The sequence below is a fragment of the Balearica regulorum genome, chromosome 1, assembly GCF_011004875.1.
Source record: "Balearica regulorum gibbericeps isolate bBalReg1 chromosome 1, bBalReg1.pri, whole genome shotgun sequence".
Lineage (NCBI taxonomy): Eukaryota > Metazoa > Chordata > Aves > Gruiformes > Gruidae > Balearica > Balearica regulorum.
The window spans coordinates 148,129,249-148,156,350 of NC_046184.1; the positions used below are offsets into that span (position 1 = coordinate 148,129,249).

At 39.8% G+C, this 27,102-nt stretch overlaps 1 protein-coding gene across 30 annotated transcripts; it reads left to right on the forward strand.

The window, feature by feature from the left end:
• Positions 1-25,141, forward strand: LOC104630423 (interleukin-1 receptor type 1). Of its 30 annotated transcripts, none has more exons than XM_075738507.1 (14): positions 2-136; positions 1,588-1,669; positions 2,042-2,080; positions 3,213-3,482; positions 4,357-4,495; positions 6,188-6,419; positions 8,445-8,634; positions 9,671-9,845; positions 11,007-11,072; positions 15,036-15,156; positions 18,169-18,314; positions 19,878-20,021; positions 21,049-21,213; positions 22,294-25,141. In XM_075738507.1, exons 5-14 carry the CDS (start codon positions 4,408-4,410, stop codon positions 22,668-22,670), a joined length of 1,704 nt encoding a protein of 567 aa, XP_075594622.1. In that variant the 5' UTR covers positions 2-136; positions 1,588-1,669; positions 2,042-2,080; positions 3,213-3,482; positions 4,357-4,407; the 3' UTR covers positions 22,671-25,141. The 30 variants fall into 30 exon arrangements, with proteins under 30 accessions (XP_075594762.1, XP_075594622.1, XP_075594718.1 ...); XM_075738603.1 differs by lacking the exon at positions 2,042-2,080 and having other exon boundaries at positions 3,213-3,296; positions 3,397-3,482; positions 4,429-4,495; XM_075738500.1 differs by having other exon boundaries at positions 133-409.
• The last annotated feature ends 1,961 nt before the right edge of the window (positions 25,142-27,102 follow it).

Sequence of the window (27,102 nt, forward strand, 5' to 3'; positions counted from 1 at the left end):
TGGGGCGGCCGCTGGGAGGGGCGAGTCGCCGGCCGCGACCTCGGCTCTCCGGGGGAGGCGGGGCTTGCTGCCCGCCCCCCCGCCCGCTCTGTGGCGCGGGCCGTAGCGGCCGGCGTAGCACGGGGAGCGGACGGAGGTGAGGAAGGGCGGTGCAGGGGCAGCTACATCGCTCCCTCCCGGGACTCGGCTCGGCTTCCAGCGCCGGCGGCGGGACGGAGGAGGGCAGCGGGGCGCCCGGTCGCGGCGGGGACCGAGGGCGCAGCTGGGCTTTTTCCTTCCTCGCGTGTCTCCCGCTGCCCGTTTGCCTCCTGTTTGGCGGCGTGGGGAGCGGGCGGTGGCGGGAGGGCCCCCTCCGGCCGGTCAGGGTGTCCGCGGGTTGCGGCGAAGGCGGGGATCGGCTCCTCGGCAGGTAGACTCGAGTGCTGATGGTTCTCAAAAAATGAACCGCAACCCCCCGGTTTCTGTGAATGTCAGCCGTGTTTTGAGCCCGTTTGGACGCGCGGTGTGTTCGCACAGTCCCGCTACCTCGGCGTGGGGCTGCCGGTTTTCCTGCTGTTACGGCACCGAATCGCTTCCTTGGAAGGCGTTTTTTTTTTATTTTGCATTTGCGCCTGCTTCCTCGTTGTGTAGCGCCTTATACAAACCCAGGTGGGAAGGCACGGTATAAAACTGAAGACTGTAGGAGTGCCGAACGCTACCACAATTTTATTTTTTTTTATTTAAAGTACTTGCAACAGGAAGCAGGATAAAGTTTGGCGTAAATCTTCTCGACCCGGTAAAAGACTACAGAAACTATTGCATAACCGTGATCCAACAGGGGCTCCTTTTTAACTCTTCGTATGACGACAAAAGCAAAGCTTTGGGTGAAAGAGCTGCCTGGGGGACATCTCCGTCTCAAAGGTAGCGAGGAGCTAGCTGCTCCGGCGGTCCCTGTGCTGGTCCCAGCCGGCACGGTGCCGCCGGAGCTGGGGGCCCTGGGTGAGTGAGCTGCTGGTTGAAAGCTGCTCCGCTGCATCAGGGTTCCGGTTTGGTTCCAGCAGCAGCTCTTAAGTTTGGAGAGTTTTCATCGGGGGTTCGAGCAAAATGCTGGATGGGTTTTTGGTTTTCGTCTTCGTAAATTGATTCGACGCTTGTTCGAGTCGGGGTGTTTGTATGCGCTTGGATTCTCAAAAAACAGGTTGGGGTTGGTAAATGAACACGCTCACCTTTCATATAGATTGCAAAGTTGAAGTGCTGTAAAAACTGAGAAATTGGCATAAAACTCCTGCAGAAAAGTTGTTTTATAATGCAGAATCCTTAATTCAGATATTTTAAATTAATCCTGAAATGAGAAATAACCATTACTTTTTTTTTTTTTGTAAACAATATTACTGATTCTCCCACCCTTTTCCCCAAGTAACACATTAATTTTTTAATACTTTGCATCACTGTATTTTGGTACATACATTTTTATCTGCATGAGCCCTTCTGGTCCCTTTAAATGCCTCTTAACTCTACTCTGAAAATGTTAGTGGAAAAGTAATAACTTAGTTTGGACTTAAATAAGAAATATTCCACATTAAAGTCCACATTACTTTATATTGACAGGTATCAGGAGTTGAAATGACATAGAAGAGTCTTCGAAGCGCTGACTGCAAAATGAGCTCCTTCCACTTGATGCTGAAAGGAGGTAATGTTTTCAGTTGACTTGAATACTGATCAGATCACTTCTTTCAAGGTGCTCTGGATGCTCTCGTTGCCTCCAGTTTGATGTGAGGTGGAAGTGGGCAGATAGGTAGCTCTTCACTGTACTAGAATCAACCAGTGGTGGCTAGTTATGTAGAGCTACAGATATCCATCCTTTTTTTTCCCTTCCCCCCCCCTCCCCCCCGTTGCTTTGGTGAAAGTTGAGGCAGTACTTCTAACAAACACTTTGTTCAGATTCAGGGAAGTTAATACTTTGTCTCAAAGTTCAACTGGAATTTAGCTGATAAAGATTTAACTATTGCAGGCTTCTTTGTAAATATTCTTCTTTGATTTCTGTGGTTTTGTTTTGATGTAGCTTCAACAGGATGTCTTGGATAATGAGTTTTTCTTAAAGGTATGACTTTTCTGTAGTCCTGCAACTTGCAGGATTGTCTGGGAAGGAGGCACTTAAGGACTGAAGTTTGTGGTCATCACTTCAGTGTCAGAATACCACAGCTGATAACCAGACCCACTTCTAGAGGGTGCTTGTGCATCATTTTGTGTGACTCAGCATTCCTGCATGCCCCTATAAAATGATCAGCTGCATTTTGTTTAAATATTGAGAAATTTCAAGGAGCAGTAGTAAGTTGTTAACTTTGGGAAGATAAATATTAGGAAAGTAACTTGGAAATCAAACCTTTTCTTTTTTAGTAGCTCGAACTGGTGGTGTGGGGTTTTGTTTGTTTGTTGCTGCTAGGTTTTTTTCTTATTTCTTAGAAGACTTCACAAACATCTGCTTTTTAAACAAAGTTTGCTGTTTCACATTTGTGGATTTTGGGTAGTGTTTCTCTGTATATTCTGCTTAAGAAAAAGTGCAAAAACCTTGTGGGGTCACTCGAAACCGTACTGACTGAATAGAAATGCTCCGTATACTGTAAGGTATTGTACCTACAAAAGCTAGAGGCTTCTTTCCTTCCTTCCAGAGTTTTTAAGCTTTACCACCTCAGTATTTGAAGGGGAGGTGTGTGTGTGGGGGGGGTATGTGTGTGTGAATTTTGAAAGAGTAGAACTTTAAAACAGTTGAGCTTTAGTTTATAGTATCATGCTAAATACCACCCTTGGTACTGGAGACCAGTAATGGGTGCAAAATGTAAAGCTTAACCTGTTGGCTTGTTTAGTTATTCTTATCTTGCCCTAAATTTAAGTATTCTTTGTGACCTTTTAGTGGTTAAATCTGTCTTACAAAGCGAATACTTACGTCTGGTTTTGTTTTTTGCTTGACACCTGTGTAAAGTTATCTTGTTTTTGCCAGAAACTTCATTTTCCAAAGGTCTTTGGTAGAATTCTCAGTCAATCTTTACTGTAAGTTTTGTTATTGCTCTTTTGTTTTAAGTCATCTCTCAAGTGTAGGCAGAGGGATGATCTTGCTTTTACGTTTAGGATGTCTGTAGAAAATTTGGGTTTGTATGTGTATGCTGCTGTCCAAATGATATGTTTTGTAGAATCCTTTTTTCCACTTCTCCACTCCCCTTCTCCACTCTTTACAGGTAAGCTGAAACTCCAAGAATGATGATCAGCTTATTGGGAAGCTACAGGAAAGCCACGTACAAGGCAACTAAATAAAGACTATGGTATGAATGCTTTGTCAGATAAACTGTCCAAAAGAAGTATGTACTTGGAAGCTGTTACATAAAAGTGTTGAACTCTGCTCTGTGTGTCCCTTCCTACTACCCCAACACTTCTGCGAATGAAATGTTTCAAAAGTAGCAGCTCACGTGGCTTATTTGTCACTAAAGTGAACTACATGGGATATAAAAGTAAGTCAAGGCCACGTGTGTTTTTCAGGGAGTGCTATCTTCGTCCAGCCGTTTCTAGCTGGGTAGAAGGCAAATACTAGCTAGGACCTGTGCAATGGATGTTTTGCAATGGACTGCTACGTGGGAAACCAGATTGCTTTAGAGCGAGAGGGAGCAGCACGGAAAATAGTCGGGAACTGAGGAAAGGTGAGACATTAAATGCAGACCTTAACCTACAAGGAGCTGTCAGAAGGGAAAGGGGTTAAGTGTTTGCCAGCTAGCTGACACTAGAAGGCTTGGGAAGGGCTCTGATGACATCTTGCCAAGAAAAAGCAGGCACGTCTGAGAGGGGAGCAGGACTTGGTTAAGATTTAGAGGTTTCATGGAAACCACTTGCGGGCTGGGAGGGCAGTGGGTGTCTGTTCAGTCGCACCTTTGTGGGAGAAATTTGCAAAGAAGACCTGAGGTGTGAACTGAAACCACAATTCTTTAACACTTTGTTTTGGGTCTGACCACAGCAATTGACATTAGCTGTGGTTTCCACACACGTTTGACTTTCAACACTAATTTAAGTGCCAGATCACACTGGAGTTGGTGTGTGCTTGTCCTCTTGCAGAGAACTACAAGTTCATCTGCTCTTAAAAGCAGTGCTGCCTGAACTGTACAAGAACAGTTCAAAGAATGAAACCTCATACATCTGTGTGATTCTGTCTCTCGTAAACACGTAGAAAGAGGAGTAGCTTAATCAAGTTTGGCTTCTACATTGCACAGTGTAGCTTAAATCACTGTATGCTAGCATAACGTGTCTGTGCTAGAGGGTTGTTGGTTCTTTTTTGGCTTAACTATGCTTTTTTCCCTCCCCAAGATGACTAATGCTTCTCCTTATTTATTTAAGAAGTAAAGCAGGGTGCAGAGGACAGTGCAGCTTGGACACTCTGCTACACTAATGGAAAAATATTCTTTGCAGCAAAAGATGACAACTACACTTTTATTCATTGGTTGTCTTGTTCTACTGATACCTCTGCTCAGTGCTGGTAAGTTAAGTATGTTGTTGAAATTACCATTTTAAAAAAGAAAACCTGCAAGAGACAGTTTGTATGTATTTAATAGAAAAGAGTTACTGAGAACGAATAGTGGATTTGAGATTTGTTTTTACTTCAGCATATCGAAGACATGCTGAATGCCTCTTCTTGGATTGAAGTTGCACTGGGGATGGAATGGACATAAATATTTTTAAATCTAGCCACCTAATTTTAGGGTACCGAGGCTTTGATTAGCCTCTTCTTGATTCCTGTGAAGAAAGTCCAAAGAAATTGGCTTCCTTGACTTAAAGTTAACTGTTAAATGCCTTAAGAGACATGCTGTAGCTCTAGTCCTGAAAGCAGTAGGGCTTAGTTTCCTTTACAATTAATTAGTAATATTGTTAATGGTAGATCTATTTTTTCTGTGAAGTTTAGGACTACATCAATTAATGATGTTTCTCTTGCTGCTCTTGGCATAAGCAGTCTAATATTAATGCTTCAGAATTAGTTTAAGCTCCATAGGGACCTACTTGGAAGTCTTTAAATTAGATGATAGGAAGGTGGTGGGATTGGAAAGATTACTGGAGACTTTTTTTATTTTGAAATTAAATACATTAGCTTTATGTTTATACAGTCATTCAGCAAGATTTGTAAAATCAGTCAGATGTTTTGCAGTTTCACAGGAATTCAGTGTTGCATATGTATGTAAAAGTATGGAAGCTTTTAAAATTTGCTTTATAGCCAAATGGCCTGCTCTGTGCGAAACTGGTGTCCTCCAAGTAGTTTTTGCTTGCAGCTTTGGGTTCTTGATGACTTCTTGCAGTATCTGTCCTTCTTTCTCTGGTGTTTTTTTGACAGATGTTTAAAAAACTGCTCGTTAGGCTGCATGATTGTGTCTTGTCAACTTGTTACACAGCCATAATTATAAAAATTCTGTTTATACTTGCCTTTTATGTGATGTTTAGAATAATGTTCATAATTTAAAGGGCCTTCTGGATAGAGATGACAGAAATTGCAAATGTAGTAAGGAAATAACCCATTATAGTCAAGACTTCTTAATCTAAATACTATGCCTCTCCCAATTTCCTTTGTATTATGACATGTTGGTTCACAGACTTCTTTAATGTGTTGAGGTCTTGATGTGACTCCATACTGTCTTGTGCTTTAGGTCAAAAAGGTCTCCCCTCCCCCCCCCCCCCTTTTTTTTTTCTGATTTGTTTTTGGCCCCACAGTCATAATGGCCAGAACACTGTGAGGACCTCTGCACTGCTACTGTTTGCACTGTGCTTTTCATAGATAGTATCTACATTAAGAATCTGGTAATTCTGCAAAAGTACTAACATGCTCAAATAACAAAGGACACTACAGGTGAGTTGTGAAGCTTGTGTTGCCTGGTGAATGCCATGTATCTTCTTATACCCTGGTTGGCACTGAGGCTATTGGACTTGCATGTGCTTGTGGCTGACTACCTTGATTGAGGGAAGTTGTGGCTTAAGCTTTGTAAAATATGTGGTTTAGATCCTCAACCAGAAGGTGTTAAACGAACAAAAAATGGTAGCCTAGCAATGTTTTACTGGTAAATTGTTACAGAAATTTTATTTTTAATTCTGTGTAACTTGGAATGGATATTAATACTTCTAAACCATGAAAGTATACAGATTAAAAGCATTGTGTTTTTTTCTTTTTTTTTTTTTTTTTAAATAGAAGAATGCATTATTTGTGATTACTTTGTGCTTGTTGGAGAGCCTACAGCTATTAGTTGCCCAGTAATTACATTGCCAGTGCTTCACTCTGATTACAATCTGACGTGGTATAAAAATGGTAGTGCTACACCAGTGACCACAGAGAGAGACGCCAGGATCCATCAGCGAGAGGGCCTGCTTTGGTTTATTCCTGCAGCACTGGAAGATTCTGGGCTTTATGAATGTGATGTAAGGTAAGGCAGGGAGGAGGGAAACAACTGGGTTGTTAATGTTTACAGGTGTGATTAATATATTTGTGGAACTTGAGTGTAGAGAATTTTTTGGTTTAGGTAGAGAGCTTAAATCAGTTAAAAGCACTGTTTTGACCATGCTTTTTATTTCTACGTGCTGCCTTTTTTTTTTATTCTACATATGTAGCATTGCAAAAGTGGTTCATACAGAAGACTTTATCTTAAAGCACGATAATATTAACCATGATCTGTGTGGGTTGTTTGTTTTGGATGAAGTGTAAGGTCACAGGGAAGAGTCTTACCTGCTTCAGCTTTTCCTGTGTTCAAGTTGCTGTTTGATACTGACAGATCAGAAGAACATTTTGGTTTCTTCATTGGACATGGTTAAATGGAAGAAGGATCTAAGAGGACCAAACTCTGCATGTTATGCAGTATCACCACACAGAGACTTTCTGGAGAGCTTAGCAAATTTTTGGGGATCCTTTTGGAAATTCACAAATTAAAAGGCAGGAAACTATTCTTAGGTTTGATTTTAAAGCATTACTAGATGTTACTGGTCAAAAACGAGCATGCATGTGAAGAGCAAAGTAATGTGCTAGACAGTGAAAGTAATGCATCCCCAGTACTGCTCAAAATATCTGAGTGCACAGAGAAGAAGAAACAAGGAATAGATTCTATTCCCCTCTTTGGTACTTTAAAGCTCTTGCCATATTTACAGCTCAGATTAGTGCACTGGACTTCACCACTTGAGGTGGCCAAATCTTACTTATAATGGCTGAAATTCCCTCTGTGCTGAACAGGAAATTAATTTTGAGAAGGCTTACAGAAATTGATCTTTTCTTCGCCACAGCACAGTCAGAACAGCCAAGGCGGGCTTTTCGAGTGACCTCAGATTTGGTTTAGTAGTGTGTAGTTACGTGTACTGATGTGCATACAGTACACCAGTTGCGCTGAAGGGGTTTGGGTTGTGAATGTCGTGACAGTGATCAGCAAAGACTTCCAGTGTAGGCATAGGTCGCAGGTCTCTGCACCTTCCTGCTCCCCAGTTGATAATGAAGCTAAGTTGGAAGTCAGAAGAAATGTAATCCTTTCAAAGCTACCCAGTCAAATAATTTTAATGTAGTCTTTCCTGCTATGTTTCTAGTCACTCTAGCTATGACGTGTTCCTCTGGCCAGATCACATCCCTGACTTGCCTAATGGCAGCAGGACAAAAAACTTGCTGAAGTTCAGTTGCATTAACTGTAGGCTACATTTTGTGCATCAGCCACTTAAACCTTAATTACAGAGCTTGTCAAGCTGCAGTATATAGCAGTTGAAACCAGGACTGTCAAAACATGCAGTTCACTCTTCTGGAAACTTCTCCTGTAGCATAGCATTGAGAGATGAAGAGTTGAGCAATGAATTAGTAGAGAATATTCCTTTACTTCTGGCGTAGGCTTCTGGTCTCTAGTGCCACTTCACCTCTGCAGAGCTACTGTAAAAAAGGTTCTTGTGCAGTGGTTTCACATTGATATTGCACCTTGATGTACATGTTATTCAAAAGTTATATACTCTCTCTTCTGCTAAGAGTTATAGCCTGTTTTTTCTTGATATGTATGTCCCTCCAAGGAATGCTGAGATGAACCTCTCTTCTCTTGTTCATTGGGCACCGAGGGCATTCCAGTGCAGATATGTTTTTGATTATCCTGCCCTGCTGTGCGTTGGCAAACATAGTGCTGAAAACAGCGAGGCTGGGTTGGTGTGGTGGGCTCTGCAGAGCATCAGCTCTGAGAAGTCCTGGCATCCCCGCTGGCTCTTCCAGAGCAGACCCCACTTTTGCTCACAACACAAAATCAGAGCTTATTCCCATCTCTCAGTCTGGAAGTGGGGGCGGGGAGCTGAGGGTGGTGTGTAAGAGCTAGAGGGCTGTAGCAGGGGTGTTTGTTAGAGGCAAGGCTGGTGGGGATGCTCTCTGTAAACTCTCTGACTTGCTGGAAACAAGGAACCTTGGTGTTAATGACCTGACTTGTCTGCTGTTCTCATTACAGGAGCCTTAACCACTCTAACAAAAAACCTATATATTTAACAGTTTTTAAGAACGATAACAGCTTGTGTTTTAATGGAAGAATGAAATTTGAACAAAAAGTGATGAGCACAAAAACTGGAAAGATTATATGTCCTGATCTAGAACATTTTAAAGATGAAGACAATAATCAGCCCGAAGTATACTGGTATAAGGTATCGTGCACGTGTATTTCAGATGTACAAGATAGGAAATAGTCTATTTAAAATGTATTACGAAGTAACTGTGAAAAGCAGGTCTTGCAAGGGAAGGTTTATTTCTCTACAGTTTGAGTAAGCATCTATCTTGCTACACTGTTGGGGATGTGCAAGGAGGTATGGGAGGCATATTTAAAAAAACCCAAACAAACAACTGTCCATTTTTGGATTGCAAGTTTTTTTGGAGTAAAAAGCATGTGTTTTGGTTTGATTTGTGAATCTATTTTATCCTTTGATGATGTTATGTAGGTAATAAGTTTAAAAACTTGTATGTATCCTTAAATACAAGGCTCTGCATAGCTATTTCAGTTTCATAGAGTATCTGTTGATCATGTTGTGGTATTCTTATGCCTCTTGCTCTGATTCTGCCAAAATACTCAGTAGACTGTGCAAGCTTAGAAACATGTATTTTTGTCTGTGTTAAGGTAAAATTATAAAGTAGTTCAACTCTTAATTCTGATGTTGGTATTAAAGTAGCTACATGGGCTTATACATGTAAAATAACATTGGTGCTGCAACTATACATCTTCTTTTGAGATGAAGTGATTCTAAACTGCTTAGAGGTCAGGGAAGAGAAGGAAGTTTTTCACTGTACTTGCACTGCAACAGAAACAGCACGAGGCACTGCTACAGCAGCTCTCATTCATCTCGGTGTAACAGGAATGCAGGCATGTATTCTCATAAACTCTGCTACATGCGTAATAACTTTCATTACAGCTGAGTTAGATAACTGTCAAACTATTAAATGAAGGCAGTGAACTAAACCACAGCATTTGAAAACTTAAAGGATTGGCTGCAATGGTTTTTTAAAAAAAAATGCAGCAAGACGACATCAGGCTTTATGTTAGAGCGTAGTAATGCTTGGATAAGCACTCACATTTTGGCTTTCAAAAAAATCAGTATTTGTCAAGTATTTTAATAATCAGTAGAGTTCAGTAACTTAATTATCAGATTATTAGTTCCCTTAAATCACATGTACTTTTTATATATTTAGGAGTGTAAGCCTGGATTTCTTGAAGACAAGCGACTTCTTTTGGCAGAAGGTGAGAATGCTGTCTTGATTCACAATGTAACTGTACAAGACAGAGGAAACTACACATGCCGTATGGTGTACACATATATGGGAAAACAATATAATGTTTCACGAACCATAAATCTAGAGGTTAAAGGTGAGTGCATTGAGGTTATTCTCTTCTTTTTGGTTCTGCTGTAAGTACTTGTATGCAGGCATAAGTTCTCTGGCATGTTACTCTTCAGCTCTATGAAATTAGAGTTGCAAATCTTCTTTAATTAATTTTTTCCTGAATGTAAAATAAATACAATAATGCATATTGCTACCCTTGAGCATTGCTTCTGAGGAAGAATTGTCACAGGGAAATGAGAAATGCAGGATTATGAATGAGAATTGGAAGGAAGCAGTGATTACTGGAGTGGGTGTTGTTTTTGTTAAAACAAATAATGCATCATTAAATTAAATACCTTTAAAAAAAATTTTGCTGAGACCATCACAGCAAAACACCTACTTGTGGCTCTGGTGAACTTCCTTACAAAGTTCACTAGAATATCAATTGATGGGAATGGAGATGTGACAAGCTGTATAAATACTATAAAGTTAATCTTCCTTTAGAAAGGATTGGCTTACTGCTGGCATTTGGTTGTGCTTTTCTGCACAGAGAACTCAAAACTGGCTGTCTCACTCTCCCAGTACTGTCATGTATTGCTGTGATCATTGTGATTGCACCTTTGTTGGCAGTGTTGCTGATGACCTGACGAGTACCATGATAATAGTCCTATCAGAAAAGTTGGCTGGAGGTAGAGTGTCCATCTTTTTAGATTAAATCAAAATTCAGATAGATGATACAAGAACAGTGGGTTGTTAGCATTGTGCAGAATAATACAGTTCCAGCCCAGTTTAAGTGTGTGCTTCTAACTCTTTCACTTAAGTACATATTCACCTGATGTAGGTGGTTGTTGATGCAATCCTTCTTTCTCTTCCTTATCCATCCCTCTGACAAAGATAATTGCATTTTTGTTTTCTGGTTTTGTATTACTTTGATATCAAACACCAGTAAATTTAAGATTTTTAAAAAATAAATATTTTTAAGGTAAGCTAAAGCCTTTTGTAAACTTGGAAGCCAGAATAGAATAATTTGGATAGACTACAGCAAATCTTATGAAAGATTTTTCTGTTGTAAATTTGAAATTGGTAGTAGGTATATCGCTACAATAGTATCAAACAATAAAACAAAACCATTGTAAAAATATCAGTTGAAGTTAGTTGTGGAACTCTTCTTGCCTGAAGATCTTATTTTTCTCTTCGTTTCTGTTAGAAGGGCCACTGCAGGTGAGACCAGAGTTTGTTTATCCGAAGAATAATACAATTGAAGTAGAACTTGGTAAGTAGTGACTATGTAAGAAGTTGTTAACATTCAGTAAAACAAATAAGCTCCTGGTCTTTCTGAAATAACACATGGAACTCCACTAGAGTTCAGCAAGACTCGGAGATAGGCACATGGATTGAGGATATCTGAAAGACAGATGATAGAACATGATTCCCGCAAGTAATCTGTGGGGGACATAACAGTGTACCTGAGATTGGAGTCTCTTGACCAGCAGTGTCAAGTGGGATGGATTTTTTTTTTTTAATTATTGACACCTGTCCTTCGTACCACTTCTCAGTGTCTATGTCTTGACGTCATCTCAGTATCTGTGGAAATATGGTTACATATATGTAACATGTTAGAGTAGTTACCAGTTGACAAGTTCAATAGTTTTTCCTCCTGCCCTATGTTTCCTGTCTCCCTTTCCTCTCCACAACCTGGATTTTATTCGTTGTTCTAGGGTTTTGAAGTGTTTCAGATACAGATCTTTAGTGAAACAGTGAGCTGCTAGTTGATGGATATCCAAGGTATTGTTTATCTTAGAAATTTCTTAAGTAAGACATTCTGGATATGAGGAATAACTTCTTTCTAGGGAGGACAGCCAGGCGGTGCACCAGGCTGCCCAGAGAAGTTGTGCAGCCTCCGTCCTTGGAGGCTTTGGAACCTGACTGGATAAAGCTCTGAGCAGCTCTGGTCTGACCTCAGAGCTGGCCCTGCTTTGAGCAGGAAATTGCATTAGAGACCTCTCAAAGTCCCTTCCAACCTCAATTATTCTGTGATTCTATGGGCCAAGTATGCAAGTCTTTCCCTAAGCAAACCTATACATGTTAGATTGCATCATATATTGGAGAGAGTTGTGTTCTACTGATGTAGTCCAGAAGAATGAGTTTTGGAGCTGCTTGAACTATAACTTTTTTTTCTCATTTTGTACCAAGGAGAACTGTTTCAAACAAAGTCTTTGATTAAAATTGGCATTAACTGATTTTGGAGAAGTGTGATTGTTTATTTGCTAGAATTTCCTAGTACAAGATCTAATGGTTTGAAATCTTTGAGGAAGGATTACTACCAGTTAGCTCATTAGAAAAGCTCTGAGGAAAGGTTGCATCGGGGCTCTGGCACCATACGGGTCTTGAGGCAAGAGTATTGTGGATTATTCTTACATACATCATGCTGATGGTAGTCCCACATAACACAGCTACTTTTGCTGCTGCCTTTTCTGACATGGAGCTTGTAAATACTGTGTGTATCAGGAATTCTTTCCTCATGTTGAGGCTTCTTCTCACATCATGTGAAACATTTTTTCTGGCCCAAATTCTAACTTGGGGTATATGGTATTAATGTGAACAGTATTAAAATACTGGTGGGTTTTGTGGTTTTGTTTGTTTGGGGTTGTTTTTTGTTTCAGTTGTTTTGGGGTTTTGGGGTTTTTTTGGTGGGTTTGTTCGGGGTTTTTTTCTTCTTTTTTTCTTCTCTTTTTTTCTTTTCTTTTTTTTTCTCTTTTTGACCTCAGCAGCTTGTGAATGTCTCATTCTGAAGTTGCCAGGTTCTGGTGAGGATCAGTAGATTTTGACCAGAATAATGGGCTTTAATAGAAATGATGTTCCTCCAAAGTCCAGAAGGCTTTGTTTTAACCAGTGGAAATATCAGGATATGATAGAAACAGTATTGTTTTATAGACTTACAGTCCTGCAGTCTTCAGATGGTTATTTAATTCTGTTGGAAATACTCTGAAAATGGCTCAGCAGCCTCTTTTTTTTTCTGGTAATTACATCTTTTCTGGCTTCATTACAATTACATGCCTGAAGAGCTTTATTTGTGCTCTTCCACTAATAAGAAAATTTGTTCATCACATCTTAGAGTGGAATAGGGACACTTTCCACAGTCTTTTTTTTTTTTTTTTTACCTCACACAACCCTAATCTTCATGTGTGAAAACTTTTTCCTTTTCCTTTGTAATTGTAACTGTGGAAGAAATGAAGTAACATTACACTGGGGTTTCCCTGTACTGCATCTCCCACCCATTAAAATATCATCCCCAGTCCTGGCTGGTAATTAATTATGACTTTCCATTTAATTCAGAAAAACTCCTACCAATGCACCCTGTACTCAGAAGGAGTCTGAGCTGCATAGGCCCTTAAAAGGCTCTTGAATTTACTGAACATATCCTTTAGTATTTTCTTAATCCTTGATAGTACTTGCTGAGGAAATGGAGAATTGAGCAGTTATTAGTCCAGGGGCTGCCTGTGAGTCTCAGCCTACATTAAGATGTGCTATGGGACGACTTGTTTAGCTCCATATCTTAGAATAGTGTTTGGTCCATATTTGTTGTGCATGGGACACTGCATGAATTAAAAGTTACTCATGTATTATTGGATGCCTTAGACCAGATAACATGAACAAACCTTGATTGCCTTACAACCACTAGGAAAGTAGTCACATATGAGACTAGAAAGAGACACAAAGTCCACAAAGTAGGTTTATTGTGGCTACTGAACCGCTACGAATGTTTCCCTGCTATAAGGGGACCCTTTAAAGGAAGTTGGTGAAGTTTTTCTTTTGTTTTGAAAAGGCGCTACCATTCAAAAGTAATACTCTCTGTTCGGTACCTTTAATGAGTTGCTGGGAAAAAAAAAAAATAAATCTTTGCTCTTATTAAATGCCTGGCTGTGGGGCAGAACCTGGAAACACCTGCATGAACCTGGAAACACCAGTATGCTTTTTGAATGAGAAATGGCAGGAGAAGGTTGTGTAGAAGCTTGACAATACACTCATGAATATATGGAAATGGAGGGCATGGAACACTTGAGGGATTTTCTTCCTTTTGAAGAGCTGTGCGATGCACTAAACCACATCTTTAGAAAAATTCATTATTGTGGTGGAAGGACATGAGGGAAGAGATTGGGGAGCATCTGTGATTTCTATGTGAACTCTTGTTCAAGTAACTGCTTTGCATGTGAGCTAAAGATTTATTCCATACTTTTGATAGAGACTATCCCTTGGTGGAAGCATCTAGATGTGATGTGGTTCTAGGAAACAAAACACTGAGATCTTTACATAGGTGAACTAAGAGCCCACCTTCTCCTATCAAATCATAACTTCCATGGGTAAAATACAAAAGGAAAGGACTCCAAGAAAGCTGCTTACCTTCCTGTAAATGAGCTCTCTGAGGTACATCGGCAGTAAATATATTCTGCAACTTGGCTTGCTTTCTTAATACTGAGGTGTTCTGTAAGACCTGAACTCTTGGCAAAGGAGCTGAGTGACAGGTGAGCTTGCTTTGGGAGCAGAGTGTGAGAGTATTCAGAAGACATCCCAGTGGACAATGTTGGCCAAAAGACTCTGATCTGGAGTAAAGATGTACGTGGTCACTAAGAATGGGATTCAGCTCCAGGGTGTAGTTGTCTATACGTGGGTATCTGCATATGAGGTAGGGTCCTTAATTCGTGCTCTTATCAATAGGGGCTCAATTCAGTTGCCTAGACGTAGATGTCTAGTGCTGTTTTGGGTGGTCTTGGCTACTCTAGCAGTGCAGGTTTCTTGAAGATCTGTAGTCTTATCTGCTGGCTCCATATGGATGCCTTGAATGCTGGAGAGCATCTCAGATGTCACCATAATCTGTATGTGCAACTGATTTGAGCCCTGGACATGTTTCCATGGAGTCTGGAGAGTCCTTCAGTTGATAAGGTCCAGGTGTCTACTTTAAAGTGAGTGGACTTAAGCAGACCTGAGCTCTGTTACTAGCTTAGACATCTAGCTTACGTGTAGACGTGAACATTTAGACACCTACATTTAGGGTGGATTTTATATCCAGATCGGAGACTTCCAAATGTGGATTACAAATGGATGAGTTTGAGGACTCTGCTTTTCATAAGGTAAGTGGGTTTTTTCATATCCCTTCTTTTCCAAGCTCTTCCCCAATCACTTGATTCCGCTTCTGTTACAAGATTTTCAATTGCTGTATTTAAATGTTTTTTTGTAGGCTCTCATGTAGTTATGGAATGTAATATATCAAGTGGCATAAATGGCTTGATTCCATTCTGGCAAGTTAATGATAAGGATGTTGATAGCTTTGATAGCACCTACAGGGAACAGTTTTATGAGTAAGTATCCTTATACATTGAATTTTAAGTGCATTTGTAGGTGAAGTAATCTGCTGTAATTTGCAGTGAATTCACCATAATGTTGACTACTAGTCAAATGTCAGTAGTCATTGAAAGACTGACTAGAAGTCTGCATCAAGTACTTTATATTCTTATGCTTGATTTTTTAAAAAAATAAACACTTTATTATAAATACTGATGTATCTGATAAAAATGTAATGAAGCAACATACGTAGGTTTTTATAATGCTGTTGTGAAACATAATTTTGTAAGGCTTATTTATGCATTTATTCTTATGCAATCCTTTTTGCTAATAGTTTAAAGCCTGCCCTCTATCCTTAATATGGGAAAGTTAGATTGTTCCAAAACAAAAAATCACTCAACTTACTTTTATTTGTGAAGTCGATCCTTTTCCAAGTATAAACACAGCTGCTAATCCTCAAGAACACAAAGCAGAAGCTCTTGTTGCAGGACAATTAGGAGGTTTTTTTTTTTATGTTCAGGAAAATTAAACACAAATTAAGCTGTGATAAAACCTGCAATTCTTTCAAGACAGCAGGACCTTTGTTACTCAGTGACTGGTCTATGCTGTAGCAGAGCGTGGATGTACTGTTTGCTGTCTCATTGTATCAATCACTGCTGTTAAATATAACCCTCAAAATATAGTGCAAAGAAGAAAGAAAAAATCTCAGCTGATCAGTTCACACTCATGCAGAAGCATTGCCATCTCCGTCAAGTGCCATCATAAGTGCAAAATAAGGCTAGAGAGTTAGGTTGCAGCCTGCTTTTAAGATGATCTTTTTAATTCATCTGTATCTGGCCTCCAGAAGGAATCTTAGTTCTACTGTGTCACCAGGTTCCTTTAGGGGGAATTATTACCTTTGTTATAGGTCTGTACACTTGGTTGTTTACCTATAAATATCAGGGCCCCAACTTACGGTCTCCAAGGCACAATGAAGTCCATTATTCTTTACGGCATGAAGTTTCTCAGCTTCACTGGTTCAGACACATGTGCAGCTCTGTGTAGCTATGTTTAAAGTTATAATAACTGCAGCTTCTTCTGAAACCAACTTGGTACTGCTATTAAACACATCTTCCTGAAAAGCATTTAAGATATTTAACTCAAAGCAATTCTCTTTTAAGATTTTTGGCTTGCTTGGAAGTGATCTCCATTTCTAATCACTACCCTGCCTGATAATTTTCCCATGCGAGAGATGGAGATGTGTGAAATACATCCAGTGCAAGTTCTGATTAGGATTAATAGTTGAAAGCATGTTATCCAGTATTAGAGAAATGAATCTAATTGCAGTAATAATGTTTAATTTAAAAAAATAGTAGCAATTTCTCAGCAATTAAATTTGTGAAGCATTTGCTAGTAGCAAACCACACTGTAGGCATGGCCCACATTATGGACTTGAGGCTTACACCTAGGAAGTAACTCTTTCCTTGGCTGGGAGGAAAGTTAAAACTGACTTGAACAAATCTGAACGTGTTGCAAAATGATGAGATTTGTACTGGCATCCCATGACAGAAATTGCTGGCAATTATTTATGTAATAGAAACTGGTTCTTCAGGATGTTGTGCAAAGTGAGTTTTCCTCCTTGAGTACATAAGGTGATGCCACTTTGGTGTGTAGAGTAGGATGCCAATTTGTAGGTACCTTCCTGCTGCGGCTCATTCCACCTTACACTTGTAAATCTACCTTAGAGCAGGATGGTATTTAGTAGGATAACATATTATATCTACAAGCTTCTTGTTGCAATAGATATGAGACATAAATGCAATGTTTGTTGTCATTTGGTATTTGACCAGAGTCACTCAGCTTTTGTGAATTTTGGTCATCATTATTTCCCAAGTTGGTTTGCGCCATTGCCCATGGATAATGTGGGCTCAGGGAGTCTGTTAGTATGCTTAGAAAGGTCTCTGCTTCATCATCAGTGTAAAGAATCCTGGAAGATGATTTTTCTCTTGACACTTTTATTACTAGTTATTACTGGTTTGAATAGTCTTTCATTCACAGAATCATTTAGGTTGGAAGGGTTCTCTTGAGATTGTCTAGTCCAATTCCCCTGCTCAAGCAGGGTCAACTGGAGCAGGTTGCTCAGGGCCGTGTCCAGTTGGGTTTCGAATATCTCCGCAGGTGGAGACTTCACAACTTCTCTGGGCAGCCTGATCCAGTGTTTGACCACCCTGACAGTAAAAAAGTGTTCAGATGGAATTTCAGATAGGAAAGTGTTTCAATTTGTGCTCATTGCCTCTTGTCCTGTCAGTGGGCACTATGGAAAGGAGCCTGGCTCCCTCCACTCCCTCCTGTCAGGTATTTACACACATTGATAAGATCCACCCCCTGCCCCTGAGCCTTGTCTTCTCCAGGCTGAACGCCCCCTGCTCTCTCATACGACATGTTCCACTCCCTTAATCATTTTTCTGGCCCTGCACTGGACTCGCTTCAGTAAATCCATGCATCTCTTGTACTGGGGAGACCAGAATGGGCCCCAATACTCCAGGTGTGACCTCACTAGTGTTGAGTAGAGGGGAAGGATCGTCTCCCTCACCCTGCTGGCAGCACTTTTTTTAGTGCAGTCCAAGATGCCTGGGCACTGGTTATTCCTCCTCAGGTGTAGGATTTGCATTTTGCTTTGAACTTCATGATGTTCCTGTCAGCCCATTTCCTCAGCCTGTCAAGGTTCCTCTGGATGGCAGCATGACCCTCGGGTGTATCAGCCATCTCTCTGAGTTTTGTATTTGCACAACTGCCAATGGTGCATTCTGTCCCACCCAGCAAAACCAAAATCCAACAACCCAATGTGTGTGGAAAATGCCAAGTCACCTCTGGTCGTGAAGCTGTTTGTTATAGGGGTGATATGTACTGTGCTTCACTGGCTTCTTAAGTTTATAGAGATAAAAAAATGAATGTTATTGTATTTTTGAATAGATGAACCTATCCCATGTTAAGCACTGGTATTTCAGATTCTCTACAGATGTTTCTTTTTTACCCTTTTTTAATGACAGAGAGGTGACGTCTCATGGACTTGCTGTATCTGGAACAAAATTTAACATTTCACATGTGAAAGTAAAGGATTATGCTCATAAATTTTTCTGTCACTTCATATATGGTTCTCAAGAATTTGCAGCCTACATCAAATTGGAACGCCCAGGTGAGAGAGCTCATCTTGGTAAAATGATGATCAATGATGCTTACTTCTCAGTTAGTTTGACAACATGCTACTTAAAGCTAAAACTGAGTGATGGTCCATTGTGCAAAGTGGGCAATGCAGCTCAATACCTTTCTTTGTGATTTTTTTTTTGTTGTATTCTTAGCAAAATTTAAAAAAACAGCACTTTTAATTTGCTTTGTCTTTTCTCATTCAGTGTTTTAGGAACTATTAATGAAAGACTCCAATTTATTTGAAGCAAGTATGAGACCTCAGTGGAATACTGTGCTTCATTTTACACACTTGTACTTAAAGAAACATGTGGATCAGAGGAGATAATGTATCTAGAAGAGCAGTGAAAATGGCCAATTCTCTAAAAAGAGCCGGGGGGGAAGATATAACTAAGTGTGGAACAGATTGGCAAAAGAACACGAATGTGTATGTGGACCTGGTTGTCCTGTCCTTCAGTAACAAATAATAGACTCAGATTGCCAGGAGAAAAAAAAACCAAACCAAAACTATTTATATAGTAGGAGAAACTCTAACAGTGATGATAATGAGGGAATGAAATAGATTGCTTGGAAAGGTTATGGACTTTCCATTACTGATGCCTGTGCTGTGTTATCACCTTCTAGATATGCTCATGCATGTTGCTTGGGAGCACCCTGCCACTTGTTGAAGACCCCAGTCTTGCACTCAGAGACAAGCATAAGTTTGGCCTATTCATGGCTCCATGAAATTGTCTTTTTAGTAGATGAACTTAAATGTAAAGTGAGCTTTAAAAACTCAAATGCAAGGCTGAAGGACTCAATTCTTTTTATTTAAAAACAGATACACAGAAAAGCAAATCTCCAGATAGTATAAGTGCCGCCTTTTTTTTTTTTTTTAATTTAGCTGCAGAAGAGCCTGTGGTCTATTGAGCTTGTATTGAGCTAGCTTTGTCAACTGTCAGCCAATCCTTTGACAAATGTTGTTCTCACACTTCCCTTTAGCTGACCACATTGTAAACAAATAATTGACTGAAAGTGGATCTGAGCCCTAGTTTGTTATATAAGTTCTTCATAAAGGGTTGGATTTAACCTCAGAAATCCTTTAATATGTGTGAACTAAAAAATGCAGTTTGTGGAGGGTGTTTGTTTTAAGGACAGCAAATTAGTAGGTTCAAAGATCTTCGAAGAGGCTAGAGACAATGGAAAGCTGTTGATCTGGGGAGAATAGCATGGTCAGGAAATCATATCCCCACCACTGACCTTCTTGCTTTCTGACTGATAAAATTTGTACAAGAATTCCCACTCTATTGCTGCACTAGGAGATATGTCAATATTTTGGTGTTTCAACTGAAGAGTAGTCTGATTTGTCACATTGCTTAGGTATCCTTTCTCTGAAATATAAAAGTAGACTTGCCAAATAACAGTATTTGCAGAAAGCATACATGAAAAACTTTCAGTCCTATTAATTTTTTTTTAAATATTTTAATGATTAAACAATTTGGAACATCTCTTGTATTTCTCTGGTTCTGGTGTATAACTGTATTTTGTTTTTCTCTCTTATTCTACTCTACTGCAGCTCGGAACATTCAGGGTTTCTTAATTGGAGGAGGAGTTTCTTTGATATTTTTAGTATTTTTTACTCTTTTTATCTACAAGATCTTCAAAGTTGATATTGTGCTTTGGTATCGGGACTCATGCCATCCTTTCTTGGGTAAAAAAGGTACGTTTGTGTAACAGCGCTGCGTGGTGTAATGAGCCTCCACCTTCCCTTGCAGAGCAGTGAGTTAGACCAATCACAATTCATGAGGATTTCTCGCGATTTTTGAAAGGATGACATGTTTTTAGGATGTTTAGAATTAGTTCAGATAACAAGAGCATCTACAAGGGAAAAATCAGCAACTTTCCAGGAATGCAGTACTGTCACTACTTTCCCTGAAGACCCACTTGAGTGGTTTGAATGCTGTCCTGACAGCAGTTGTTCAGATTTCTTCTTATGACTGTTCTTACAGAAAGCAGTAATACAGTGGAATTGTTAGGTGTTTTTTATTTTCCATAGACAAACCAGGGCAAATTTCACTTTCTTTGGTTTTCTATTTGAGGGCACTTCTGATTACTTTCTGTAAATCCCTGGCATTCAGAAAAATGTCGATAGAGGTGCTGTCTATGAGAGTATGCAACATCTGAGCGGAGGTACATGGCTAGAGAAAGATGGAAAATACCTTCTAGAGGTATCGAGGTTCTGTTAAATTTATTTGAAGTCTTTTAAATTTGGTCTTTCTGAAAGGTTTGTTCCAAAATATCTAATACAATTCAGACCTGGAAACTTGCCAAATGCTTTGGTTTTATTTTCATGTCTAAGTGGTTGCTGTGTTTTGAAGGTCCGGGTTACAAAAATGACATACGAGTTATATGGCAGCTGGAATTTCAAGTATTCAGTTGTACTACTGGAACCAGTATTTTCCAGATAATTCAGTGATAACTTTTTTTTTCGTTTAGAGTTCAAAAAAGAATACTCAAATCTACTTAATTTTGCAGGTCTCTCTTGCCTATTCCGATCCAGCATACTGAATTCTAGAAGGCCTGATTCTACAAATATTTCAGGCTTAGTATAATTCTTAGATAATAGTAGGATTAGGACCTAAACTTCAACTAGGGAAAAAACAGAGTTTAGAGACTTGTTTGTTTGCTTGCTTGCTTTTTTGTCTTTAGAATCCATTTTTATATTATTCCTATTGCTCACTCTTTAGTTTCAGATGAAAAGATCTATGATGCTTATGTTCTGTATCCAAAGAACAGAGAGAGCTGCTTGTATTCATCAGATATTTTTGCTCTGAAGATACTGCCAGAGGTCTTAGAAAGACAGTGTGGATATAATCTCTTCATATTTGGGAGGGATGATTTACCAGGAGAAGGTAAGCTATCTGAAGACAAATTACACTCGTTTTCTCATTGGCAGCTGCAAATACAACTCAGAAACAGGCAAGCAATCAGATGTGATTCTAAATATAAAGCAACACTAGGTTAGCAGCAACGATCAGCTGTATCAAGGACTACTTATCTCTAGAGAAAGTTCTTACTAAGTGTTGCCTTCCTTGCAAGGCTTTAGAATCCTTGTGGAAGTTTCCTGTGTGTGCATATGTGCATCAAATTTAAATTTCTAGCATCTGTCACTGAAAATTGTAAAGTCTGTCCCACTGGCTGTTTATATGAGATGAAATGATGAAAGTTTTCTGAATCCTTCCTGGTCTTACGACTTTAAAAAGATAATACTGAGACTGAAGAAATTTGCAGACTAGGCCTTAAATAGAAGGTTTTGTTTAAAAATAAATAAATAAATAAAATTGGGTGTGAACAAACCTACATGAGGTGGTTCGTGGATCACTTTTTTACATCTGAAGGCTTTTGGTAGTGGTTCGAGAAGGAAGGATTCCCTGCGAAGTAGAATCTAAAGTACTACTTTATTTTTCCAGCTTGAAAAAATGCAATAGTCTGTTCCCAGGGTTAACCTGTCTGGTTTTTGTGTGGTATTTGCCATATTTTGCTGTTTTAGAATTAATTGTCTGGAACGCCATTGATGGGAGGATTCTTTGCTTTCTCTTCTGCTTACGTATAACTGGTTAAGCATATTGGAACAAACCATTTAGGGAAAAGGTCGTAGTTTTATCTAGGCCTATAGTTTTGGCACTTATTTGCAGTTGCACCTATGATGGTAATAAAATGGCATTAGCGAGATAAGTATTAGATGGTAGCTCTTCTCTGTTTACGGAAAACAAAAATATATAGCCTGATGGGGTTAGATTGTGTGGCATTCGCCAAATCTCTACTTATTGGCTAACCCAATGTAACTGCTTGCATGCTCTTATCCTGTCCCTATGGGTGAGGTAAAGTATGTTTGGCTGAAATATTGAACGGTGAATGAAGCATCTGCAACATGTTGGTAGCAAAAAATAGAAACATACAACCTAAATTTTGCACAACCTTTTTCTCTACAGCTGTGATCAGCGTTGCTGATGAAAAAATCCATCAAAGTAGAAGAGTGATAATTGTTTTAGTACCAGAACCCTCCTGTTACAGTGTTATAGAAGATGTGTATGAAAAGCAGCTAGCCATGTATAATGCTCTTATCCAAGGTGGCATTAAAGTAATTCTCATTGAACTTGAAAAAATACAAGATTACACAAACATGCCAGAAGCCATCAAATATATTAAGCAAAAGCACGGGGCTATCCGGTGGAAAGGGGACTTCTCAGAAAGGTCTCACTCAGCAAGTACCAGATTCTGGAAGAAAGTGCGCTACCACATGCCATCCAGAAAAAGCGCATCTTCGTCAGGATTGCATTTGTTACCGAAAAACTTTAATTCTTCCTAAAAAAAACAACAGAAAAATGACACTTATTGACGCAGTTCGCATAGTTGGTGATGGATTGATTGAAAGTGACATGTATCTGTTTTGTGCAGACAATCTCATCCATATTTTCTGGATTGAAGGTACTACAATTTCTTCTACAGATGTGAATCATCGTTTCTTCTGGCCAGAAGAGCATAACACCTTGTAATGTCGTCAGTAGCACAGCGATGACATGGAAACCGTGTAGGAAGCACATGAGGCCTTTTCCAAAAATTGCACTGTGATTTGGTGGAATTCTTTTGGTATTATAAATGGAAGGAAAAAAAAAAACCCAACCTATCAAAAAAACCAGAAAACTTGTTTTTTGCAATTAAAGGTTGAATATGAAGGGAACTATAATAATTATAATTGTGATATTCTGTAATGGGTATGGCTGATGCCAGTTAATGTTTTTATTTCAATTTTTTTAATGAAATGACACAAACCTTTTATTTGTTACAAGTTTGTTATTTGCTGCCTTGAGTTTGCTGAAAGAGAAACCTGTTACTGCATCAGTGTGTTATCGTCCAATAGAAAAGGTAAGAGGCAATCCGAGCCCCCGAAATCTGATACTGAATCTGACAAAGCATAAATACTCTTCCTTCATCTTCTTTACATTTTAGAGAACTGCACTATTTTTAGTCACTTGTCCCATGCAGACATCGTAAATACACCATTGTAACACTGTACTGAGTCAAAAAAATTAATCTCAAGAGGATTTTTTTTTTCCAGTTAAGTTGCTTAATATATTTGTCCTTATTACCGAAGTGGAACAATTTAGCTAATGGTACAGTCTCTCTCGTGGGGAGTACAGGATGGTTGGCTTCATCCTCATCAACCTTGAGGACCAGATCAAGGGGCTTCAGGGCACCTACTTCTTGTGGGTCGCTGTTGCTGAAGGAGAGCAGGTCTCAGCCAGGGTGCTGGTCCTAGCGTTTGTGGGCTTTGAGAGCTGAACCTGGCTGAACAGACCAATATGGCAGAAATCGTTCTTTTCCTTGGGATAGTTTTCTCCCAGATTAGTGAGTTTATCTGGTTCCCAGAGGGTTCAGAGTGCAATGGGAGAAGAAAGGGGGGCCGTGCTTTTGGGCTGCAGGTGTGTTTAGAAAATAGAGCTAAAATAGGATAGGCTTCTCTCTTGCAGCGCCTTTTGATCTCTCCCATTCAAACTCCAGCCTGTCTTTTCCCACGCAGCTCCCTTATCTTGGAACAAGCAACTTACTATCACATCAAACTGCATTACTTTCCAAGCTGACTTTGCACACTGTTGCTAATACAGTATTAGGCAGAAATTTTCCCTTTGAGTTGGTCTTTTGGTATCTCCACTTTTTCAGCAGAAAAAACATCATGTTCTGTATCCTTCAGAATTCATCTACTCATTTTGACACTGCAGTGTGGGCTCTTTCTTCTTTCATGGCTCAGGCATTTATCATGTTATGCCTCCGTCCTCAGCCAAACAAAACCGATGGTGTAAGGTGCTGTCCAACGGAAGAACTGCCCAGTGAACGTGGGATAGTGTGACCCTTGTGTTCTGCCTGATAAGTGACAAAACTAGTGGAAATAGGTTCCTCTCCCACCTAAAGTGCTTTGCTTACCTCAGTGTGTGCTGGAAATTTGAAACTGCTTCTTAGAGACTGCCTTCTGAGCTTTGTGAGTTGAGTGTGTGGCCAGAATGGAATAAGAATATCTTCATTTCAGGTTATGAGGGGTGAAAAAGTGCATTTGAAACATCAGACTATTTCAAACTGTCATGGTACTGGGATTTTTTTTGATGAATGTCATGTACACAGACCAATGCACACGCTTACATTCTGTTCTCATTCTGTGTTTTAATCAAGACTCAGGTGTCAAGGGAGGGACAGTTTGGGTCATGAAGTGCCGCGTTCACTTAGCTGTGCCACACAGCTTTTAAATACCGTGTGTGTTTGGTGGTAGCCCGTTGTAGGGTGAGAGCGCCTTGAGATTCATCTGAGGTGACTGATGTCCATCTGAGCAAGGTGAACTGTTCACATCGACAGAAGAATTTAGTGGGACAGAAGCTGTACAGTTTGGTCACAGAACTCTTCTGTAAGAAGATCCCTATATCAAATGTGAAGACTAGACACTGGAAGTATGGCATTTGTACTCTGAGGACTAGGGTGCAATACTGACTTTGTGCTTCCACCTTGACAGCTCGCAGTATGCAGGCCAGCCAACAGAGTTCCGGCGACCTCAGGCCTCCTGAATTGTTTTTTTGCTGACTGGAATAGACTGTATGAAAAACTGCTACTTGTTATCCCTACTTTTGGTGGAAAGTTATTTTACTGAGCCAAAATACTGTTTTTAAAAAATATTTGTTCCTTTTGATATATTTATACAACTGATGCTGAAGTTTTCATGTGTGTTACGTAAAGACAATTTGAAGAAAGGTCCATTTCTTAATTCAATAAAGCACTACATACTTTTTTCTTACAGCACTGCTTTTTTTTTTTTTTTTTTTTCTCTCATTCCTCCACTGGAGCATGCTGTGAATGGACAACTGCAAGCCGCAGTCTTGAAGCATCTTAAGCAAGACTGCTCTATCAGTTCTTCATTCTGGTTACTGAATGCATGTGAGGGAAAGGGTCTCGTTAACCATTGTGTTAATCTGGTCTTGGCACATCATCAGCACTAATCACTAATCACGTTGCCCTGCCTGGGCACACGGGAGCTGTGAGCCTCACTCAGTTGTGTCCTGTACTCTCCTTGCAGTGAGGTGAAGCTAGAGCAGCCCAAGGCTACTGCCTTGCTCTCTGGGACCAGCACGGTCCCCAGCAGTGTCACGCCAAGCAACCTCCTGCTGCAGCTTCTCCAGAGCTGGGGGAAATGCAGGAGACCTCAAATGGAGGAGATGTGAAGGGCTTCTCTGCAGCAGTAGAGAGGCAGCCTGCTCTGCTTAGCTCCTTGGGCAAGCCCTGACTTTCTAGTCCATTCCAAGAAAGCTGTAGGAGCTGGTCTCACATGGGACCTCGTTATTTCAGATGGGAGCTACTGTGCTTATCATAAGCCTTACAGAAAAATGTTCAATCCTAATCGATGAAAGGAGTTTATAAAAGTAGGAATTTTAAATTTGTTCTGTACTTTTCTGAATTCTGATGGTTTTGAACTTCTTGAAAGCTGTTACTGAGTATGTTTTCTGACCCTTTTTCTAGTATAAGTAATGCCAGCTCCGTTTACTTGCTAGTTTTATCCTGGGCTTGTTTTTACATGCAACATAGATAAGCAGATAAAGCCATTAGAGGAGTAGTTCTGACATGAGGTTTAATATACCTGTGCAGCTCTCGCTGTAGTTTTTCAGACTCAGAACTTTTGTTAACTCCTGTATAACCAGCAGCAATACATCTAATTTTACATTTAGACTTTATCAGCATTTTCATGTGAAATTTCCCAAATGAGGTATTTTCAAGACCTGTATTGATAAAGTTTTTGCCTTTTTTCAGGCCTAATGTATTCTATACACCTGTCTAAAACACAGGCAAGGGTTCAGGCTGTAAATTAATGAGTGTTTGAAGGTCCTATGCATTTGTTGCTTCCCCTTAGGAAAGGGATCAATATAAGTATCACTTCCATGCTGACAGCAACACAGCACAAATTCTGCTTAAACAGGAGGTGGTGAACAATTTCCTTCTGCTAGGGTGCTCTTTGTTCCCCACCTCTTCCAAGATATAACATCTTTGAACTATCTCAGTGTACTCAGCGATTAAAAGATTGCGTTGGAAAGAGTCAAGTCAGAGAAAAATCACTATTCCCTGTGACTGGATTCAGCATGATTTACTGTGAGAGCCGAAGCCAGCCTGACCAGCATGTTTCTTGCCTGGACTAGAGGAACAGTACCAATGGGGCCCTCCCATGTGAGCTTTTCAAGTCTTCTACATTACTTTAGTCCCATCTTCCTCAAAGCCATGACAAGCAAAGCTTGCCATTCAGTAGGGAGAATAAAGAAGATCTGCATGTGAGGTGAGTAAAGCTAATGTACTTCTTGGATGTCTTCACTGGTAATGAACTTAGAGGGAAGCAAGTTAACCAAACTTTAAGCCCTGGATGAAGCAAGAGAAGGAAAGAGGGGTGGAAAAAAAAAAAGAGCTGTTGACTTCAGGAAGATACTAAAGCAGACATCCAGAGTATCAGTCTAATTTCTGCATGTAAAGTGAACTCAGGAAAAGGATTTTAAAGAGAGGTTATGAGGCTTATGATGTAAAATTTACAACTTTTGTTTATTATATTTTGGGTTGTGCACATTCATTGTTTGAATGTTTGTCTTGCAAGAGTATTAAAGATGCTCTTCAGCACCTACGTACTTTTTTGTTCTAGTTTTCTGCTTGTGCTTTTTAAAATTCTTGTTTGATTTTGTTCCCATGAAATGGATAGTTGCACTCTCTAAAAATACATAGAGAGA

Excerpts from the sequence above, each read along its gene's own strand:
- LOC104630423 (XM_075738507.1), top strand. The coding sequence starts at position 4,408 with ATGGAAAAATATTCTTTGCAGCAAAAGATGACAACTACACTTTTATTC. Across the intron at positions 6,420-8,444 it reads CTTTATGAATGTGATGTAAG|GAGCCTTAACCACTCTAACA; the intron begins GTAAGGCAGGGA and ends TTCTCATTACAG. Across the intron at positions 8,635-9,670 it reads CCGAAGTATACTGGTATAAG|GAGTGTAAGCCTGGATTTCT; the intron begins GTATCGTGCACG and ends TTATATATTTAG.